Genomic DNA, 20722 nt, shown 5'->3' on the forward strand with positions numbered 1-20722 from the left:
GAACTAAAATAGCCAGTGTTTTATTGTGCTAATTTTGAAGGGGGGGAACCCCATAAAATGATATTGTTTTCTAAAAATATTCTCTTAAAATGTTCACAGTCTGAAGTGTTTGTAGCTTAGGACTAGTGAATTTTCTTCCTGTTTTTCAAGATTTTCTTTTGCTCTCTTAGGGAGCGATTGTAAATATAGGAACCTTAAGTTACACTGGTTTAACTTAAGCTGGTGCAAAAAACACCAGATCCAAACTCAGTTCAGCAGCAGGACTCTTGCCTACTGAGCTGGCCTAAGCCTGGCAGAGGGAAAACAAGCCTTTAAACATGGGTAGGCAAACTAAGACCTGAGGGCCAGATCCGGCCCAATCGCCTTCTAAATCTGGCCCACGGACGGTCCGAGAATCAGTGTGTTTTTACATGAGTAGAATGTGTGCTTTTATTTAAAATGCATCTCTGGGTTATTTGTGGGGCATAGGAATTCATTCATTTCCCCCCCCAAAATATAGTCTGGCCCCCCACAAGGTCTGAGGGACAGTGGACCAGCCCCCTGCTGAAAACGTTTGCTGACCCCTGCCTTTAAAAGAGAGTTTGAGTTAGACCACCCTTCTTTGCTTGCGCTAAGTTCCTCCAGGTTGCCAAATAAAGTGAATGAGCTGAATGGAGGTAGGATCTAGCATAGGCTCCCACTTCTTAGTCTGAGCCCCATCGCTATCCTGGAACGCTTCTTTACTGGGCTTCTGCCAGAGTAAGTTCCACCAGGCTTGGCTCAGCCCCACTTGAGCCAGGATGGCAGGGGGTGGGGGTGGGAAGCTACACTGGTGTTATCTCCAGCTGAGCTGGAGTTAGGGACTTATGATAGTGCCAAACAGTTGAGTTAGAAACCATTCAGCTGAGCCACAGATCCACCCCATCCTAACTATAATAATAATAACAACAACTTGCTCATGCAATTGGATCTAGGATTAGGATTGTGCCCATGCCCAAAGCCAATTTTTAGCATTTACCTTTAAACTTGGAATTTTGAAAGATTCTTATTGCCTGCTGTACGTAAGGAAGCAACACTCAATCTGTTTAGGGAAGTTTTTGATGTTTGATGTTTTTTCACATTATTATTATTATTATTATTATTATTATTATTCTGTTGGGGGCCACCCACAGTGGCTGGGGAAACCCAGCCAGATGGGCAGGGTATAAATAAACAAATAAATAAATAATTGTAAGAAGAAAAATAACTACAGCAATTAAATTGTTCCAGAAATCTTTGAAATTTAAGATTTCTGGAAGAAGAAGAAGAAGAAGAAGAAGAAGAAGAAGAGGAGGAGGAGGAAGAAGAGTTTGGATTTGATATCCCGCTTTATCACTACCCGAAGGAGTCTCAAAGCGGCTAACATTCTCCTTTCCCTTCCTCCCCCACAACAAACACTCTGTGAGGTGAGTGGGGCTGAGAGACTTCAAAGAAGTGTGACTAGCCCAAGGTCACCCAGCAGCTGCATGTGGAGGAGCGGAGGAGCGAACCCGGTTCCCCAGATTACGAGTCTACCGCTCTTAACCACTACACCACACTGGCTCTCCAGGGCAATTTAATTGTTGTGTTTTTCTTCTTCTTACAAATTTGTAAACATCTATTTCTCTCTATTTTACTTACAAGTGAAAGAATGGGCAGATCTTTCAACACACAGAGAGATTTGTTAGTGCCTGATAAAATTGCTTTAGGAACCAGATTAGACTCCACCAGGGCTGCATGCATTCACTGCTTGCCATGTGTGCCTGTCATATGCCAAGCTGACAGGGTATTTTGTTGGTGCAATATACATAGAGAGAGAGAGTGTGAAAGAAAGGAGAATTCCTGGATGGCAAGATCCAATTAGGGACAAATACTATTTGGTGAAAGAACCCAGACAGAGATTTAAAATCACCAAACCTGCAGCAAAGGAAAGCATGGAAATACACGCTTGTAGCCCCTTTAGAATGTTCCCCTGCAAATGAGTTCCAATTTTTTCCTTTAAAAAGTTCCTTTCCAAAGTTTCCTTCTTCTGCCAGCATAGGAAAAAGACCACACGTTTGGTAAGTTAAAAAAAAAAATGATTTACTTACAAACTCTCCAAATGTCGGATTCATGTGCTTTTCCATACTTCAGTCACAAAACTTGCACAAACAGTAAAACTTAGTTTAGTTACGAAGTGGCAAAAGTTCCTAGATTATTGGTAATGAAACTTAATAATGGCTGGCTGGTGAGAGTCATGCAGCTGAGCTGGAACAACCACCTGAAACCTCTTCACACACTGAGCTTCTCAAGTAGTTGCAGGGGAGGGGGACTGCAGACATTACCAGGATTTCAAATTTCTGAAGGTATCCTTTAAAAAAAAAAAAAAAAAAAAAACCTCAACAACTTTGTGGGGGAGAGGGTCCTGGTTTTCACTCTTTGAAATGTGGCAAAAAAAACACAACCACCCACCCAGGTTGCTGCTGGAACCATCTCTACATCTAGTGCCCTTAATAAAACATCTGTTTTTACTAGAACTGTTTGTTTCATTACATCTATCTATCAGTTGACATTATGATGAATGAGACCAAGGGTCAAGGATCCTGTTACAAAAGGGACAGCTGGGAAGCCTCCAGGAGAGATGATTCCTGTTTATCTTGCAAGTATTAATTTGGGCCAGTCATTTTTCTGTACTGTATCCACATCTAAGAATACATTAGCCCCGTCCACAATTCCTCTTCAGGCATCTATGAATTCAGAGAGGGAAGTGCAGAGCAATGTCCATTGACCCTACCTGCTGTATTGCTGTCCAATTGGATCTACTGTCCATGCATTTGGTGGAAGAGACAGCTGGTACACATTAAGCTGAATGCCCGTAGGTACCTCCAAGCAAACATGCCTATATGACTTTGACAGACATACAATTTATTAAGGTTCCCTTCTCAATAACACCGTGTCGTTTTGAAATTTTGAAGTCTGAAAGTATGAGAGTGGGTGCGAAATGTCAGGATATCGGCTTCCGGTTAGGTGCCGAGTCAATGGCGGACGGGAGTCCGACGGCTCCGTCCTCCGTTAGGCGATAGGGAGCTCCGTGCCTGCGCCACGGGTCCCTTAAAGCCACGGGAAGAGCGTCCCGTGGACCGACAGCTTCGTGGGTCCCAGACGTGCTGTCTCCGCTCCTGATTTACCCTCGTAAGGGGGAGAATCGGGCGAGCGGAGCCCCAGCACGGGACTGAAGAAGCGGCTGCCTGCGGAGGATCAAAGCAGCGATCCCGCCAGACCTGAGCACCCGGCACTTCCTACATAGAAACTTCCAAAGAAACTCTGTAAGTCAAAAATTTGGATTATTTCACAAGTTTAAAGAGCACTGCTTGCAGAGGAAACTCTAAAAGGAAGCCTGTTCCCTTTGAACTGTTTGCGCGAGCTTGGTAGCGCTAAAGGATCAAAGCCGCGGCTAACGGGAAAGTTTTGCGAACTCTGCCAAACTTTTTAAAAGTGATTTAAAAGTTGTTTAAAGCTTGTTTAAAGTTCAAAAAACAGTTGATATGGCAAAAGAAGAAGCCCCTCACCCTCTGGATTAGGATTCCGGGTCAGTAGCGGGCTGGGTTATATTGTTGCCATTTTTTCTTTGTTGGTGTTCCAGTGTTACAGTGACTGTTTACCAGTGGAGATACTTTGACTCTTTTATAGCCAGATACAAGTTACTTTAAAGACTTGGTGGTTACACTGCAAGTGAGAAAACAGCTACTGGCTTGGGCTATTTAAAATAGACTCTTCTTGGCTTTAAGGAATTTACAATTTTGAAAAATCTGAACTCTTTGCCTAAAAGTTGGATTAATGGACTATTGTGGACTCCTGGCTCAGCAGCCTCTTTGTTCTCAGAAGGCTAGCTGCAGGCCACCTGGTGTTTACTTTTGGGACTGTTGGTCTTCTGCTGTGAATGTCTGAGATTGTTACTATAGCAACTGGAGTGACCTTGAGATTACAGTTACAGAGCCCACAAGGAATGGAACTTAGATCTAAAGGAACTGGCTCTGAAAAAAGGAAAGGCTCTGTTTCCTTAACTCTTCAGGAACAAATGGAGAAATTGGCTGCAAGTGTTGCAGAAATTGCAGAAGGCCTAAAAAGTGTCACCGAAGGGTTGAAGCAAACACAAGAATCGGTTAATGCTATTGGTGCATCAGTGAATACAACAGTTAATTCTGCAATAGAAAAGCTCCAAGTGGATATTAAGGCCGATATTAAAGCCTCCACCCAAACGTTAGAAAAATCGATTGGCCAAATTGAGGAAAACGTAAGAAAGAACAGAGACGAAATTAATAAAATTGGGCAGGAGGTGACCACGTTAAAAAAGGACTCGGAGGAAATTAAAGTGGTCAGAGAAAAAATAAAAAAGGTGGAGGAAAAATTGGACAACTTAGATTTGGAGCAGATCGAAAATATTGGAACACGACAGAGGACTGTGGAAGAGTCTCTTGCTTTTTTGCAACTACATCAGAGAGAAGGAAACCTAAGAATAAGGGGTCTTCCAGAATTGGAGGGGGAAGACCTGAAAGCCTATATTGTGAAACTATTTTCGACTTTTTGGGAGCTAGAAGAGGTAAACGTCTCAGCACGCATAGTGAAGGCCTTCAGATTTGGACCAAGAGGTTCCAGAGGAAAGAAAAGCACTAAAACAGTCAGTGACTGTTTGATTGTGCTACACGATAGGCACGACAGAGACTATTTTCTGGATTTACACTATAGAAACAACCTGGTGGTACAGCAGAATAAAGTAATTTTTTACAAGGACATCCCCAGATTCTTTTTAGATAAAAGAGCTCCTTATAACGACCTGGTGACGGAGCTAAGAAGAAGAAAAATCTCCTTCAGTTGGGAATTTCCAGAAGGCCTGGCATTTACGTTTGAAGGGAAAAAGATAAGAATAAGGTCCTTGGCGGATAAGCAAAAGTTTTTGGACAAGCATCTGGAACATTTTAAAGGAACTCCATTGGATCCAGCACAGCTCTACAAGTTTCCAGAAGTATTCCCACCACCGCCGGGACCACCAGGACCAAGCCAAGATCCAGAACAAGATAAGAAAGGACAGGCAACTGGAGGAGAGGAATAAACAAAGAAATGGCGCTCAAGTTAATGACTTGGAATGTTCGGGGATTAAACCAGAGACCAAAGAGACGCAGAGTGTTTTATAGCATAGAAAAGAAGAATTTGGATATAATATGTCTACAGGAAACCCACATAGTTCGGCGTCACAGAAGATTGTTACAGAACAAAAAATTAGGCCAAGAATTCATATCATCGGACAAGGTCAAGAAGAGAGGAGTAGTGATTTATGCAAAGGAGAAATATAGCCCAAGACAGCTATTTAAAGATGAAGAAGGGAGATACATCGCAATTGAAATTAATGTACAAGGCGAAAAATTTTTAATTCTGGGACTCTATGCACCAAATGATGGAAAGTCGATTTTTTACAAAAAAATCCATGACTTGCTGTTGGATTATTTGGACTATAAGGTAGTTTGCCTTGGAGACTTTAATGGGGCAGTTTCCACATTAATGGACAGATCTCAAAGAACAAAATTAACAAACGATGGGAAACTCCCAAAGACTTTTTTTGAAATGGTGGACAATTTGAATTTGGTAGATTCTTGGAGATTGAAAAACCCCACAGAAACAGAGGCAACGTACTTCAGCGAATCTCAGCAGTCATGGTCGAGGATAGATTATATCTGGATCTCGAATGAATTGGCTCCAAAATTACAAAAAGCAGAAATCGGTCCTAAAACGCTTTCAGACCATAATCCGGTACAGGCAAACCTAAAAATGATTTCCAAGGATTCTTTCAGGTGGAGAATGGATGATGCATTGATGAGAGATACCAAGCTAGTAGAAAGAGCGGCGAAAAAGATGAAAGAATATTTTCAAATCAATTGGAATTCAGATGGGGAGAAAAGGATTGCTTGGGATGCAAGTAAGGCGGTAATGAGAGGATTCCTCATTAGTGAAAAGGCAAAAAAGAAGAAACAACAAAGTGCAGAGATGGAGAGACTGCTGAAATTAATCAAAGAAAAGGAAAAAGAACTAAGAGGACATCCCAGATGTGTCAAAATTCAAAAAGAAATCAAATACTTGCAATCCCAATACGCTAATATCATGAATCAAGACATCGAATGGAAAGTGAAAATGATGAAACAAAGAACATTTGAATCTGCAAATAAATGTGGAAAACTACTAGCTTGGCAATTAAAGAAAAGACAAAAGGCAAATGTCATCAGTAAATTGGTAGTAAATGGAAAAAATGTAGAGAAACCGGAGGAAATCAGATGGTGTTTCCAGAGATTCTATAAACAACTGTACAAGGAGGAGAAGATAGATGAAGTAGAGATAGACCGATTTCTGGAGAAGAACGGATTGCAAAAGGTCCCAGAGGAAAAACTAACAACTCTCAACCACCCAATAACGACACAAGAAATAGAAGATGCAATAAACAACATGCAACTGGGGAAGGCTCCAGGACCGGATGGATTAACAGCAAAATATTACAAGACATTGAAAGACTGGCTATCACAGCCGTTAAGAGAAACTTGCAATAAAATACTAGAAGGAGATAGGGCACCAGAGACGTGGAAAGAAGCCTTTATCACACTGATCTTAAAACCAGATACTGATAAGACTCTAATGAAAAACTATCGTCCAATATCCCTTTTGAATGTGGATTATAAAATCTTTGCAAATGTTTTGGCTACAAGGTTGAAAAGAGTGTTGAAAGATCATATACATAGAGACCAAGCAGGTTTCTTGCCAGGAAGGCAAATAAGTAATAATACGAGGATCATTGTGGACATTTTAGAAAAACTGGAGAGAGACATAAACATAGATGCAGCACTATTGTTTGTTGATGCAGAGAAAGCTTTTGATAAAGTATCCTGGACATTTATGAAAAAGAATTTGGAAAAGATGGGAGTTGGAGAAAAATTTTTAAATGGCATAAAGGCCATTTACACAGAACAAAGAGCAAAAGTTATTGTAAACAGTGTGATATCGGAGGAGATTGAAGTAGAGAAAGGAACAAGACAAGGGTGCCCTATCTCCCCTTTACTCTTTATTACGGTCCTGGAAGTCCTTCTGAATATGATTCGGAAAGATAAACAGACAAAAGGAATTAAAGTGGGAGAGAAGGAATACAAACTACGTGCCTTCGCGGACGATCTGATGCTATCCCTGCAAGAACCAGAAGGCAGTGTCCCCAGAGCCTTGGAATTAATTGAACAATTTGGACTTGTAGCTGGCTTTAAACTAAATAAGCAGAAAACCAAAGTTTTAGGTAAAAATATGAGTGCAGAACAGATCCAAAGAATACAAGAAGCCACAGGCCTCAATTTTGTTAAATCTGTAAAATATCTAGGTATCAATCTCACAAGTAAGAACTTGAACCTGTATAAGGACAATTATGAAAAACTGTGGATGGAGATAAAAAAAGACATGGAGATTTGGACAAGACTTAAACTGTCGTTAATGGGAAGAATAGCAGTGGTCAAAATGAATGTCCTACCAAGGATGCTGTTTTTATTCCAAGCCATACCAATTTTGGACAAATTAGACTGTTTCAAAAAATGGCAAAAGGACCTATCGAAATTTATATGGCAGGGCAAAAAGCCAAGAATAAAATTTAAGATTTTAACAGACTCTAAAGACAGAGGAGGCTTTGCCCTGCCGGACTTAAGGCTTTATTTTGAAGCTGCGGCCTTTTGCTGGTTAAAGGATTGGTTTAAACTAGAGAACGTTGATGTGTTGGACTTGGAGGGACACGATAATATGTTTGGTTGGCATGCATACCTTTGGTATGACAAGGCTAAAATCCACAGAACTTTTAAGTCTCATATTGTGAGAAAATCCCTATATCAGGTTTGGACTAGATACAAAGACCTGTTTGAGAGAAAGACTCCTAGATGGATCTCTCCAGTGGAGGCCAAGGCATATAAGAGACCGAATATGTCTGCAAACTGGTTAAGATATATGGACATATTGCAGCAGGAAGGGGACTCCTTTAAGCTAAAAAGCTACGATCAAGTAAAAAGTCAGGTCCCCGACTGGCTGCACTATTATCAGGTTTACGAAACATTTAAAATGGACAAAAAAATTGGTTTTCAAGTAGAAAAATCAAAACTGGAAACAGAACTGATAGAATCGAACTTTAAAAACCTTTCCAAAATGTATAATCTTTTGCTAGAGTGGCATACAAAAGATGAACTGGTTAAATCTTCAATGATAGATTGGGCAAAAGATGTCGGACATAATATTATGATGGATGACTGGGAGAGATTGTGGCAAAAAGGTATTAAATTTACTGCTTGTCATGGTTTAAGAGAAAATATAATGAAAATGGTTTATAGATGGTACTTGACACCAGTTAAGATTGCTAAGATGAACACCAAAATGTCAGATGTATGTTGGAAATGTAAACATGCGAAAGGTACCTTTTTTCATATGTGGTGGTTGTGCCCAGTGGTAAGTGCCTTCTGGGACAAGATTTATAATGAGCTTAAGAAGGTAATGAAAGTTACCTTTTGTAAGAAACCAGAGGCATTTCTCCTGAGCATAACCAATGAAGAGATACCCAGTCAGGATAGAGTGTTTTTTATGTATGCCACAACAGCAGCTAGAATTTTATTGGCAAGAACATGGAAAGGTGAAGAGATACCAACGGTGGAGGAATGGCAGATGAAGATGATGGAATATATGGAACTCGCAGAACTGACCGTCAGAATCCGAGACCAGAGGGAGGGGAAGGCGTCGCAGGAGTGGAAAAAATTCAAAGACTATTTGGTTAAATCAGTTAAACTGAATATTTGAGCAGAATTAAACAGAACATCGGCTTTGGTAGATATGTGTTAGATATGAATGGTAAGAGGAATTGTTGTTATGTGAAAGATGTATGTGTCAAAATATGTTAAGATAGGCTGCTAAGATAAGATACATAGTGATTGAGATATTTGACTAAGTGAAAGCTAAGTATATTAAAATTTGGGTAAAAGTGAATTGAATAATATATAAAGCTACCTTGAAGAAGTATATGTTTTCTGAAGACAGTGGAGGGAACGGGGGAAGTCCCCAAATAGAGAAGTTAGAAACAAGAAATATTCAAAGAAAGATATTGGTTAAGGTTTGTATATGTTATTTTTATGTTTTTATTGTTGTTATAGTTTTTAATGTTGATTATGTTTATTGTTTATTGTTGATTATGTTCAATGTTTATTGTATTTTTTATTGATGTTTATGCTATGTGTTGTTGTTGTATTTTGTTCTCTTTTTTCTATTGGAAAATAATAAAATCTTAAAAAAAAAAAAAAAAAAAAACGAAATGTCAGGATATCAATATGTCAGAGTAAATTGCAAATTATTCAACCCGCACTTTACATTTATTTTCCTCTTTCTCAGAGAGGTGCTGTGCTCAGTGCATGCAGAGCCTGGACAGCTAATTGACCGAGGAGGGCAACCTCAACTTTGTGTCCAGGGTTTCAATCCCTCTTTTTCTATGGTTCATTTATATAACCAGAGGGAAACCTGCCATTGTCCTCCAGATGTTGCTGGACTCCCATTCCCATCAGCCACAACCAGCTTGTAAAGGATGATGGGAATTGTAGTCCAATCTCTGAAGGCTTGTAAAGGTTGCAGATATAAATGCCCAATTTATATTCTTCTGGATGTTTTAACTAGTCCACTCTCTACACACTGTGGTTTTGCTTTCAGTTTGTCTTCAGATACCAAGTAATATTTGCTTCTGGAAACTTTGTACCTGTTGCGTGTCGAGGTTCCAGGACAGCTCCCCACCCCCAATAAATTCAGACGTCACACAGTCATTTAAGTTTTAAGGTTTTTGGCATAATTTTGGCCACAACTTTATTTAAATACAATCAATGTGAGTGGTTGCTTAGGCATTGGTTCCGACTATCTGTCCCCCGCCCTGGGACAGAACTGACATCCGCTTGCCAGCGAAGTCAGTAAGGGTAAACACCTATAGGGGTGAGATCAGGAGCTGGGTGCCAGACCCTCAGTTCTCCCCCAAATGCTCCCAGGGGCTCTTGCACGGACCTAGCCCCTTCTTGGGGGATACAGATAAAAGCAAGATGAGCCCCTGGATTCCTTTAATGGAATACCCTTGCAGCAGCATTTTGCAGGGGCAGGCCCAGCCAATTCCTTACCCCTACACCAACCAAGTTCAACCAATGCCTAACCGCAACCTTACAAGTTGTGACGATTTGACGATTTGGCAAAAACCAAATGGCACCAGCCAGTCAGCCAAATGGACCAAATTCCTACCAGGCCCCCGCTCCAAAGAGGACGACCCCATGACAGGCATAGCAAGGTCAAATGCAAGAAGAGAAAAGGCCCTGAAAGCAGGGAGGGTGGGCGGGAGATCCGTTGCACGCAGCAAAAGTGAAACCTAAAAGTTGCGTGCAAGAATTTAAACAACTATGCCTGTCAATCATTAACTTGCAACATTCTCATCTCCCCAGCAGCCTGATGAGCCCAATCCCAACTGTGGCCATCCAAACTAACCTGCACAGCAAAAAGGGAGTTGTCCTGTTAACCCTTCCACAACCCGTGCTCTCCCTAAGTGGAGAACCCGCTATGTCACAGGAGTAACACTCTCCATGCTTCCCACACATGAAGGGAGAACTTTGTTTCCACCCCTTTAGACCCTCCCCCCCTTGGGGAATCTGAGGCTCTCCTGATGTTGCTGGACTGTACCTCCTTTGAGTTCCAGCCAGCATTGGCCAATGATCAAGGATGATGGGAGTTGTGGTCCAACAGTGTTTGGAGGGCAACAGGTTCCCTGCTACTGCCTTACAAAGACTGGGGCCTGAGAGGCAAACGGAGAAGATCAGCCAGCAAGGTTAATGTTGTAATTGACTTTATTTTTGATCACATTTTGCCTATGTGGCATTTAAAGTTGTGCATTTCTACCCCAATATTGCATTAACATGCTTTAATGATTACTTTGCATTTAATGCCTTCACTGACAATCTTGGCCACAGTTGATCTCAAAGGTGTGTTAGAAATAGAACTTTGAAAAGCTTCAACAGACACAGCTCCAAATTCATAGCAAACCAGGAAAAATGAGGTAGAAGCTTGTTTATCTGTGGTCTATCAAGTTCCTCCATTCTTGTGAATCCCGGAGCCCTGCTTCTTAGGGGACATCATCTTCCTGGCTCCTGCAGATTGCAGCTATGGCTTTCAAACCCAGTTTGTTTTAATTACTCAGAAGCATATTTTGCTTGAATATGCAAATAACCCTCCCATTGCAAACAGCAAGTGTGGAGGCAATTTTGATTGGAATCGTGGAACTATGATTCAGGTTTCCCTTTGGCCCTCCATGATGCAGGTTAGCTACCCCCCCCCACACACACACTTTTCTTTACTGGTTAAAAAAATGTCAACTATGCAAGGGCAACCTTCGTGACAGATGTCATGCCTAGTTTCGTTCTGCAAGGAAACTTTCAAAGCCTAGCCGATGAACTAGGCAGCTCCTATCTACCACACCACTGAAATTCAAGCATTTCCAAACTGTTGATAGGCTCCCAAATAAATCAGCAGACAACAGTCATTATCAGAGCAAAATGTGATAAAGAACAACCATTGTCCTTTGTAAGCATTATAAGTAACCATATCAAGAGAAGACTGCCTTGTGGAAGACTATGTTTATTCAAGTTGTTGCTTAGTCCCTGGAAAATCAGATCTCATTTCCGTATCACAAGGACTGAATACTCTCCATCGGTCAAGGCATACAATGTTGTCCGGAGCTCAGATAACAAGCTGATAAGGAGAAGCACTCTGTAGAGCATTAAAACTTCTCTCATCAATATGCAATTGCAAGGGAAATATATTGCCTCCGTCTTGGAGATGGATGAGTTCACAAATCCATCTAGGATATAAGGATTTAAGGTATCCTGTTCCCAGGCTTTGTTCAAGGCTTTGTATATCAACAGAAGAACCTTGAACCTGATCCAGTAACCTATTGGCAGCCAGTGCAGATGTCAAGGTGTCACATACTTCTCAGCCGTTTGCCCCCATTAGTTCACCTTCTTGCATCCAATTGCAGCAAGGAAAACCTCGCTTACCAGTCACCTGCCGCCAAAAGCAGACAGAACTTGTGGGTAGGAGCACATTTGGTTCAGTTCTTATTTTAATGGGAACCTACCTAATTTGCACTTCACAGTACAATACATGAAGCAAAACGCAGCTTTGGATACTCCTTCCAGCCCCACCATACCCCAAATCCATGTACAGAAGCTAAATGTACTGGCCTTTGGACTTTACTTCAACACTGACAGAGTTCCCCACTACGCTCAAGAAAAGCAGGTTAGTTTATGAGATTCAGTGCATAATGGCAAGCCCAAGGCATTTTGCTGCCTGATGGAAAGGGCAAGATGGCGTCCACACCCACCATATTCTATATGTAGAAGATGATTGGACTGTTGACTCTTGGTTTGACACCAGCAATATGATGGTTTCCTCCAATGCACCTGAGGGCAATAGGCTACTTCAGGGTGGAGGGCATGACCCACACAACTCTGCTATTCAAGGGTGGCTAAGGAGAAAAGGCAGAGGAGGGTAGGGCTGCCTGCCACTGCTGCCTCCCAGAATTAGCTACCTAGGGCAGTTGCCTCATTCAGGATCATGGTAGTGCTGTGTGTCATGCAGTACTCTGTCTTCTAACAGAATGGAGAGGTTGGTAGGTTCAGGAGGAATAGCTGGGAACCATCCCAGCTTCTTTCTTTCTTTCTTTCTTTCTTTCTTTCTTTCTTTCTTTCTTTCTTATCACCAAAATACAGACTCCTCGGTGCTTGTACAGTCAAATTTGGAATGCAGGCCTTTCTGTTATGCTTTGCCAAATGAATACACAGTGCAAGCTGACATAGATATGGACCAGCTTTTTCTTCTTCTTGTCATGTGTTGAAGCAGCATCCTCTACTATCAAGAAGTGAGTCTTTTAAGAAATTCACTGACTCTCTAACAGAGGCCTGAAATTCCAGGGAGGCCATTTGAATCCCCTGTGGGGAATCTCCTCATGCGCCTCTGTAGGAACTCATTTACACTTCAAATTTGATCAATTCCTAGCAATACATCAAGTTCATTCTTGAAATTTAATTGAGAATCGGGGAGTGGGGGTGGAATCAGGCTTCCCTCCTGAGGGATTATTGCCTGTATCACCTAGTTTCTGAGTGTGGGTTGTTTAAATTCGCTTGGATTATCCCTGATGGTGGAATTTAAATTGCTATTATACTCTCAGAGAAGGAGTCATTTCAACGGGGGCATTGATGGTGGGAATGAAATACTGTGTGTCTGGATATTATTATATTTTTTAAAAAAGTGTGCTTGCCATTTCATTTGAAGAGGAGGAAGGCTGATGCTCAGGCTGTGTGTACAGATTTGGGGAAACAGAGTGCAGAGAATTCTTGTGGGAGATGGACTGCAACACTTGAGTACCATTTTCAAATGAAAAATATCTTATGGGTATTGCTTCCTTGAGGGATTTTCCTCTTAGTTTTAGCTCATTAATTAAATCTTTAAAGTGGGTATAACTCAATATATGAAGGTATCAGATTTTGTCTCCAAATAATTCATTTTCAAGCCCTAGGAGAAAACAGGATAAATCTCCAAAGTTTGTCACACATACAATGACGGAACGAACAGTATAGCAAAGTACACTAAGACACCCTCTTCTGGCACAGGGGCTCCCATTCAATGGCCCACATGTCTTTACCTAACCATGACACTTCAAGCTTAGTTTAGTGTCACAGCTGCTTTGACCTTAAAACTGCTTCAAGTGGCTACACTATGTATAAACTCCAAGATCACTGCCTTTCAATCCAAGGTTATGGATCCGTTCCAGAGGCTAAATAGCTGCAGGATCAAAAGGTGGAAAAAATAGAATGTGTTGTGGCATCCTGTTTTTCCAAGCAATTAAGGATCTGATGACACAGTTCCCAGGGAAGGAAGGGAACCCATCTTGGCTCAGTAAATATGAGCCAAGGACTAATACAGAGGTATCTAATGACATAGGTCCTATACCAGTATAGCTCGCTTGTGTTGACTAATCATATAATTGTTATTATGGTATCCTCAGCAAAGGCAAGGTCCACAAGACATCTTAGCAGCTATAGCATTGGATGATCACTGTATTATGCAAGAGGTCCAAGCTTCTTTCCTTTTAGAATTAGCATTAACTGATCTTTTTACCTTCTGTTTTGTCTCCACTGAATCAAATCTTTTTTGGTTACCATGTCTGGTGAGTATTAACAAGCTAGCAAGTACCTGAGAGACAGGAGATAACTAAGTGCAAACAGGAGAGGCTTGGGTGAGTCAAGATCTGTAGAGGTCAGCATTCCACAGGGAGGACCTCACTCATGCTGTGTTATGGAATGCAAGACCACCGCTTTTGAACAGGAATTTCAAATGTGAAGCAAGTGTTCAAAATTTGTCAATGTGTTCATTCTGTGATACCAACTGGTAATATCTGAGCGATGGCTGGCATATTGATAGGAAGGAAATGAAATTTTGGACTCTCCTTCCTTCCAGATTTTAAGCAGAGTTTGGATGGCCTCCTGTCATGGATGATCTATTTGAGATTTGTGCAATGCAGGGGGTTGGACTAGACAACTAGGAGGTCCCTTCCAAATCAACAATTCTATGATTCTAAGCTCATAATGCTTTACTACCTAATTTGGTAAACCACCTTGGGTCCAGGGTTTTAAAGAAAATTGAGATACAAATATGGTGAAATGACAGAAGGAGAAGAAGTATAAGTTAATGTAGCTTAGTGGATGGATTATAGCAAAATGGAACATTCAAATCTGTACTGAGCCATGATGCTTGCTGGATGCCCCTATTCAAAGCTGCTGTTCCACCTGCATCTCTCTCCCCAAGTGTGGGAAAGCAGTTTTGGACAAGTGATTTTGAACATATAGAAGGAAGAGAAGTGATTATACAACTCATTCACAGCCCCATCATTGTTCAGCTCCTGGTAACAGCCTCTGAGTTTCCTTTCCAGTTAAGAAAAACATAAGCAGGTAAAAGAAACATGAAGCCTTTTATATTATAACATATAGTTGAACAGTTGATTCCTCACCTACCTGGGAGCACATTTTTTGTGCGTACATATGTTTTAATGGGGACCAAGGTGGCGCTGTGGGTTAAACCACAGAGTCTAGGGCTTGCCGATCAGAAGGTCGGCGGTTCGAATCCCTGCCACGGGGTGAGCTCCAGTTGCTCGGTCCCAGCTCCTGCCCACCTAGCAGTTCGAAAGCACATCAAAGTGCAAGTAGATAAATAGGGACCGCTCTGGTGGGAAGGCAAACGGCGTTTCCGTGCACTGCTCTGGTTCGCCAGAAACGGCTTTGTCATGCTGGCCACATGACCCGGAAGTTGTCTGCAGACAAACGCCGGCTCCCTTGGCCTATAGAATGAGATGAGCGCCACAACCCCAGAGTCGGATACGACTGGACCTAATGGTCAGGGGCCCCTTTACCTTTACCTTATGTTCTAATGACCTCATCTGTTTAATTTTATATTGTGTCAGAGTTAATTGCTGGGCAGGTTGGTGGTTTTAATATATTTTAATATGGGTGTTTAATTATATTCTGCTAAATGCTGTCTTGCACTAATGTTGAGACTCCTTTGATGATACGTCTCCAAAAGCCAACTTGGGTGAGTTCTCTCAGTTGCCAAACATTCTACTGTTCATTGGAGAATGCTCTGCCATACATTGATGACCGGCAGTAGTTTTCAGCGTTTTGATAGGCTATTGAGACTGTAATAACCTCAAAGAAATTAAAGGAGAACATTACCCTTTGCTCCAAGTTTGGTTTATGATGGACTACTTTAATTTTAAAAAAGCATGCATTGTTTGGCCAGGATTCCACACAGGATATGCAGAATGGTTGTTTTAAATTAAGTGTTCTGTATACTCGCTTTTAAATTAATAAGTTTAGCCCTTCATTTCAAAAAAGGTAAATGTTAAAGAGGAACAAGAGGGTGCATGTTACATAAAGAAAATGGATGTCTCCTTCAACCATTTCCCCCCAGCTCCAAGCCAACTTGATTACATGCTAATTCGTTATTGTATTATAACCTCTTTTAGATAACATCTGATCTAAAGATCCCATAGATAGGCTTCTGCCTTTCCAATCCAATGAACAAGCAAAGAGTAGCTATTCCCCCCACCCATGGGTTGTAATGACCCTAAAGCCCTTGGTAAGTTTGGTATTACCATGCAGAGAGAAATATACCAAGACCACTTGTTTTATTATATTTATCACTGTAAATCAGGCATAGGCAAACTCTGGCCCTCCAGATGTTTGGGACTACAATTCCCATCATCCTTAGCTAATAGGACGAGTGGTCAGGGATGTTGGGAATTGTAGTCCCAAACATCTGGAGGGCCGGGGTTTGCCTATGCCTGCTGTAAATGTTACATCTGGCAGTGATCCAGCCTTACGCTGTCACTCAAGACACTCTCAAATCTGCTGACGGGACAAGAAAGAATTTCACATTCTCCTCCTGACAACCAAATCAAAGTATGATCTGGGTATTGTCAGCATACAATAATTTAGTGCTGCGGATAATGTTCTCTTTGATGCCGAGAAAGAACGGTAAAACAAAAACGACTGAAATACTTCTCTTGTTTTCAAAAGAGAGACATCTTCTGTAGTGAGGAAATTGCTAAGATCGTTATTACCATTTTGAACGTGTGTTTTTTGACATTCGAGAAGGTGTGGAAGATCTATTGAAAACATAATAATTTAATGAAAAAATAATACAGGCCCAGATTTAAGGTTGTGTAATTCTGTGCAAGAGTATTGGAGAACCGAGGGAATACTGCACAAGGGTGCTACAGAATGCCTTGGAATCCTAATGTTTACCTATAGAAATATAGCAGTTAGTGCAAGCTGGACAACTGTAACAGCCCTGTCATTATAACCAGCTATCTCAATGACTCATTGTCCAGCTGGCACTAATTGCTATATCTTGTTGGCCTTGCTTGAGCCTATTTGGATCAGGTGTTTGGGTAGATATCCCTGTCCTCTTCTGGGTAACATATATTGACACTCATTTTGTAGTGTATGGACACTTGTATGCATGTACCAAGGTGCAGACCAACTGGATAGTATTGAACTAAATAGAGATGTTCATTAATTTCAATTGGTCTACTCTCAGTAAAACTAAATTGAATACCATCTACTGTGTACCATGATTGTTCTGATCTAAGTTTGAAACCCTGATGCAACAAAGCAAAGCTTTTGTTTCGGCAAAGAATAAGGGATCCTGAAACACTTATTGTTTATCTTGCAAGAAACTAATTGCAGTGCCTTAGCCTGCTTTAATTGCTATGGTAATTTAAATGACTTGTGCATTTTGCAGTAATTATAGTGTCATTCAGGCCACAAACCTTGCGGAAGCAAAAAATAAATATTGCCTCGTTGGAAAAGTTGTTCAGGCTATTATGCCAGCGATAGCGTTAAGAGGCCAATAGGGGTTCATCAATTTAGTCCCCATTTAAGCAAATTATTTAGGATTATTTTTTGTTCTATTTATGTTGAATAATTCACAGGAAATAATCAAAGTAGTGCTTATTGAAGTCTGCTTTACATATTCTCCTCCTCCTCTCCATCCCCATAGCATCTAAAGGCAAGTGTCAGTACAGTCGAGCAGCATAGCAGCACCCCTCAGAAGGATTAGACCAATTTCTACTTCCTTGTGCGCATTCTAGTAGTTTATTGCAGTTTATCAGCAATTGCAAGTGACACTATGATGAGTAGTTGCTTGGCACTGTGTGGATTAGTAAATTGGTCAGCAGTAGTAAGGAGAACTATGATGTGCATTACTTAAAATGGATTTATGCAAATGCCCCACAGATCTGTGGCTTTAAATGGAATCTACGGTAAGTACTAAATGGGGTGGTTGCACGGAACCAGCAGATTAATAATTTAGGAAATCTTAACTTTACGGCATGTGCATATCCATGATCCTGAATATGTGGCATCACTTTCCGGTGAGGCATACATTTTTTTAGGTAACAATGGAAGAATGGGATCTAATAGAATTAGGGGAATCTGCTAAGGCAAGATCTGCTGGGATGAGCAGATTAGGATGCAGCTGATCCTTGGCTCAGCTAACTGATTCCTGGCTCAGCTATGCTCAGCCAGCAATAACTTTGTTGGGTACAACCAAGTGGCTGCGGTTTCAGAGTTTATCCAATGCTTATAAAGGTAAAAGGAACCCCAGAGTGTTAAGTCCAGTCGCGGACAACTCTAGGGTTGTGGCGCTCATCTCGCTTTACTGGCTGAGGGAGCTGGTGTTTGTCCACCGACAGCTTCTGGGTCATGTGGCCAGCATGCCTAATCTGCTTCTGGTGAACCAGAGCAGAGCACGGAAACACTGTTTACCTTCCCACCAGAGCGGTACCTATTTATCTACTTGCACTTTGACTTGCTTTTGAACTGCTAGTTTGGCAGGAGCAGGGACTGAGCAACAGGAGCTCACCCTGTCTCGGGGATTCAAACCGCCAACCTTCTGATTGGCAAGTCCTAGGCTCTGTGGTTTAGACCACAGTGCCACCGTCGTCCTATCCAATCCTTATACACTCTCACAAAAATAATAATGATAATAATAATTTTATTATTTATACCCTGCCAATTTGGCTAGGTCTCCCCAGCCACTTTGGGCAGCTTCCAGCACATTTAAAAATATAACAAACTGCCATACATTAAAAACTGCCTCCAGGTGTCTTCTTAAATTGTGTAGTCTTTTATCTCCTTGACATCTGATAGGAGGGTGGTTCACAGGGTGGGTGCCACTGCCAAGAAGGCCCTGCTCCTGGTTCCCTGTAACTTCACTTCTTGCAGTGAGGGAACCACCAGAAGTTCCTCAAAGGTGGACCTTAGTGTCCGGGCTGAATGATGGGGGTGGAGACTCTCCTTTAGGTATACTGGGCTGAGGCTGTTTAGGGCTTTAAAGGTCACCACCAACACTTTGAACTGTGCTCGGAAAAGAACTAGAAAATACGGTGAAATTAAAACCAGGTTGCACTGAAACCCCTTTTGTGCTTGAAAACATTGAAGTGATTCCATCCACTCATGCACAAACCTAGAATTCTTCAACTCAGGTAAGAAACCAACTGTTAGGAAGTTTGTTTTCCTTAATCTCTGCATAGGGTGCCATTTCAGTTCTAATACCATTCTCAATTTTAATCATTTACCAGATTTGTCTCTTTTGCTCACCTGAGCTGCTTTACGGCCATTGGATTATGGGTAGAAGAATGCAAAGAGTAAAGGAAGCCATGTTGGCTAATAAGGAAAACACCAAAATCCATATTATTGTAAGACCTTTATTAGGCCAACCAAAAATGTGTGCAAACTTTTGAGTTCTGCAGAACTCTTCATCAGGCTACATGATAAATGGGGCAAGGCTGGCAATGGAGAGGGGGGCACAAAAAAGTGAAACAGTGAAATGTGCATGTGGTCACACCTTTAAGATGGAATGAGAGAGGAGGTAGCAGACATGAAAACGGGGTTCTTTAGGTGCTCTGCAGGTTTTGGGTTGCACCTAGAGCTGCTAGGAAGACAAAACTGCTTCTGAGAGCCATAGCTCCGTGGTGGAGCATCTGCTTTTCATGCAGAAGGTCGCAGGTTCAATCCCCAGGAGCTCTGGGGAAGTCCTGAAGAGCTACTGCCCAACAGAGTAGAACATACTGAATTAGTTGGGCCAATGGTCTGACTCAGGAGAGGGCAGCTTCCCATGAAAATACAGTGGTTTGGGCCCCATATATGAAAATACAAAATCCAGCTGTTACTCAGGAGAATGCAACAGCAATCTTTTTTTAAAAAAAATCTGGAAATTAAATGTGCCATGTTGATAATGGTCCTGGTAGTAGCTGCAACCTGGAAACAAAAATCAAGATCTTCAGAAGACAAATCCCCTGTGCTTTTGAAGCTTAAATAAAATAATAATAATAATAATAATAATAATAATAATAATAATAATAATAATAATAATAATAGGCACAGTCCACAGGGAGCATAACCTGAGCAAACCATGAGTTTCTGCAGCTGCCATTCATTGCCATGGAACTTCTGCAACTGTTCTGTTGGATTGCTTCCCTGTTGGGTTGATTCACCATCGGGAATCATTGTAGAGCCAGAATTCTTCTTGGTATTGTTGCTCCACTGATGGGAGCAGGTATTTCGCTGCAGGATAGTGCATCCACCTCTGAAATGAAGATTCCCATCTTCATGATGAAATGGTAGGTCCCAGAATTATCTCCTTGATTCATTCCTTATCTTCTGCCTTGCCTTGATTGATCTGTAAACTGCTTTGGGCAGCTTTTTCTGGCTGAAGAGAGAGGGGAAATAGTTAAATGAATAATAATAAATAACCAAACTTTTTGGGTGTTTTTTTTTTAAAGGATGAAATTACAATTCTAGAAGTCAGCTCAGCACCCCTCCCAGGCCTTAGTGCTTCCGAATGATGCAGTGATTGCATCCACTTATACTGAGACCTTGAATACGTCCGCTAAATTAAGAAAATAACCTGGAATCAAGCTATCTTCAGTTCTCAAGGAATCTGTCTTCCCTAGGGCCTCTCCACAATTTGGCTTAATGTGGATGGTGAATGCTTGTGCCTTTTTGTCCGCATGGGTTTCTTCAACTACTGCTACCCCACACTTTCTCCTCCTAAATTAAGG

At 41.4% G+C, this 20722-nt stretch overlaps 1 protein-coding gene across 2 annotated transcripts in view; it reads right to left on the reverse strand.

The window, feature by feature from the left end:
* Nucleotides 1–20031: 20031 nt before the first annotated feature.
* The window catches only part of SLITRK3 (SLIT and NTRK like family member 3), a 41310-nt gene continuing 40619 nt past the window's right edge, over nucleotides 20032–20722 (reverse strand). For both annotated transcript variants that reach the window (XM_033150582.1, XM_033150583.1), the window contains exon 4: nucleotides 20032–20370. In XM_033150582.1, coding sequence (XP_033006473.1) covers nucleotides 20315–20370 — 56 coding nt within the window. In that variant the 3' untranslated portion in view covers nucleotides 20032–20314. The remainder of the gene's footprint in view (nucleotides 20371–20722) is intronic.

This window comes from Lacerta agilis, chromosome 5 (assembly GCF_009819535.1).
Source record: "Lacerta agilis isolate rLacAgi1 chromosome 5, rLacAgi1.pri, whole genome shotgun sequence".
Classification (NCBI taxonomy): Eukaryota; Metazoa; Chordata; class Lepidosauria; order Squamata; family Lacertidae; genus Lacerta; species Lacerta agilis.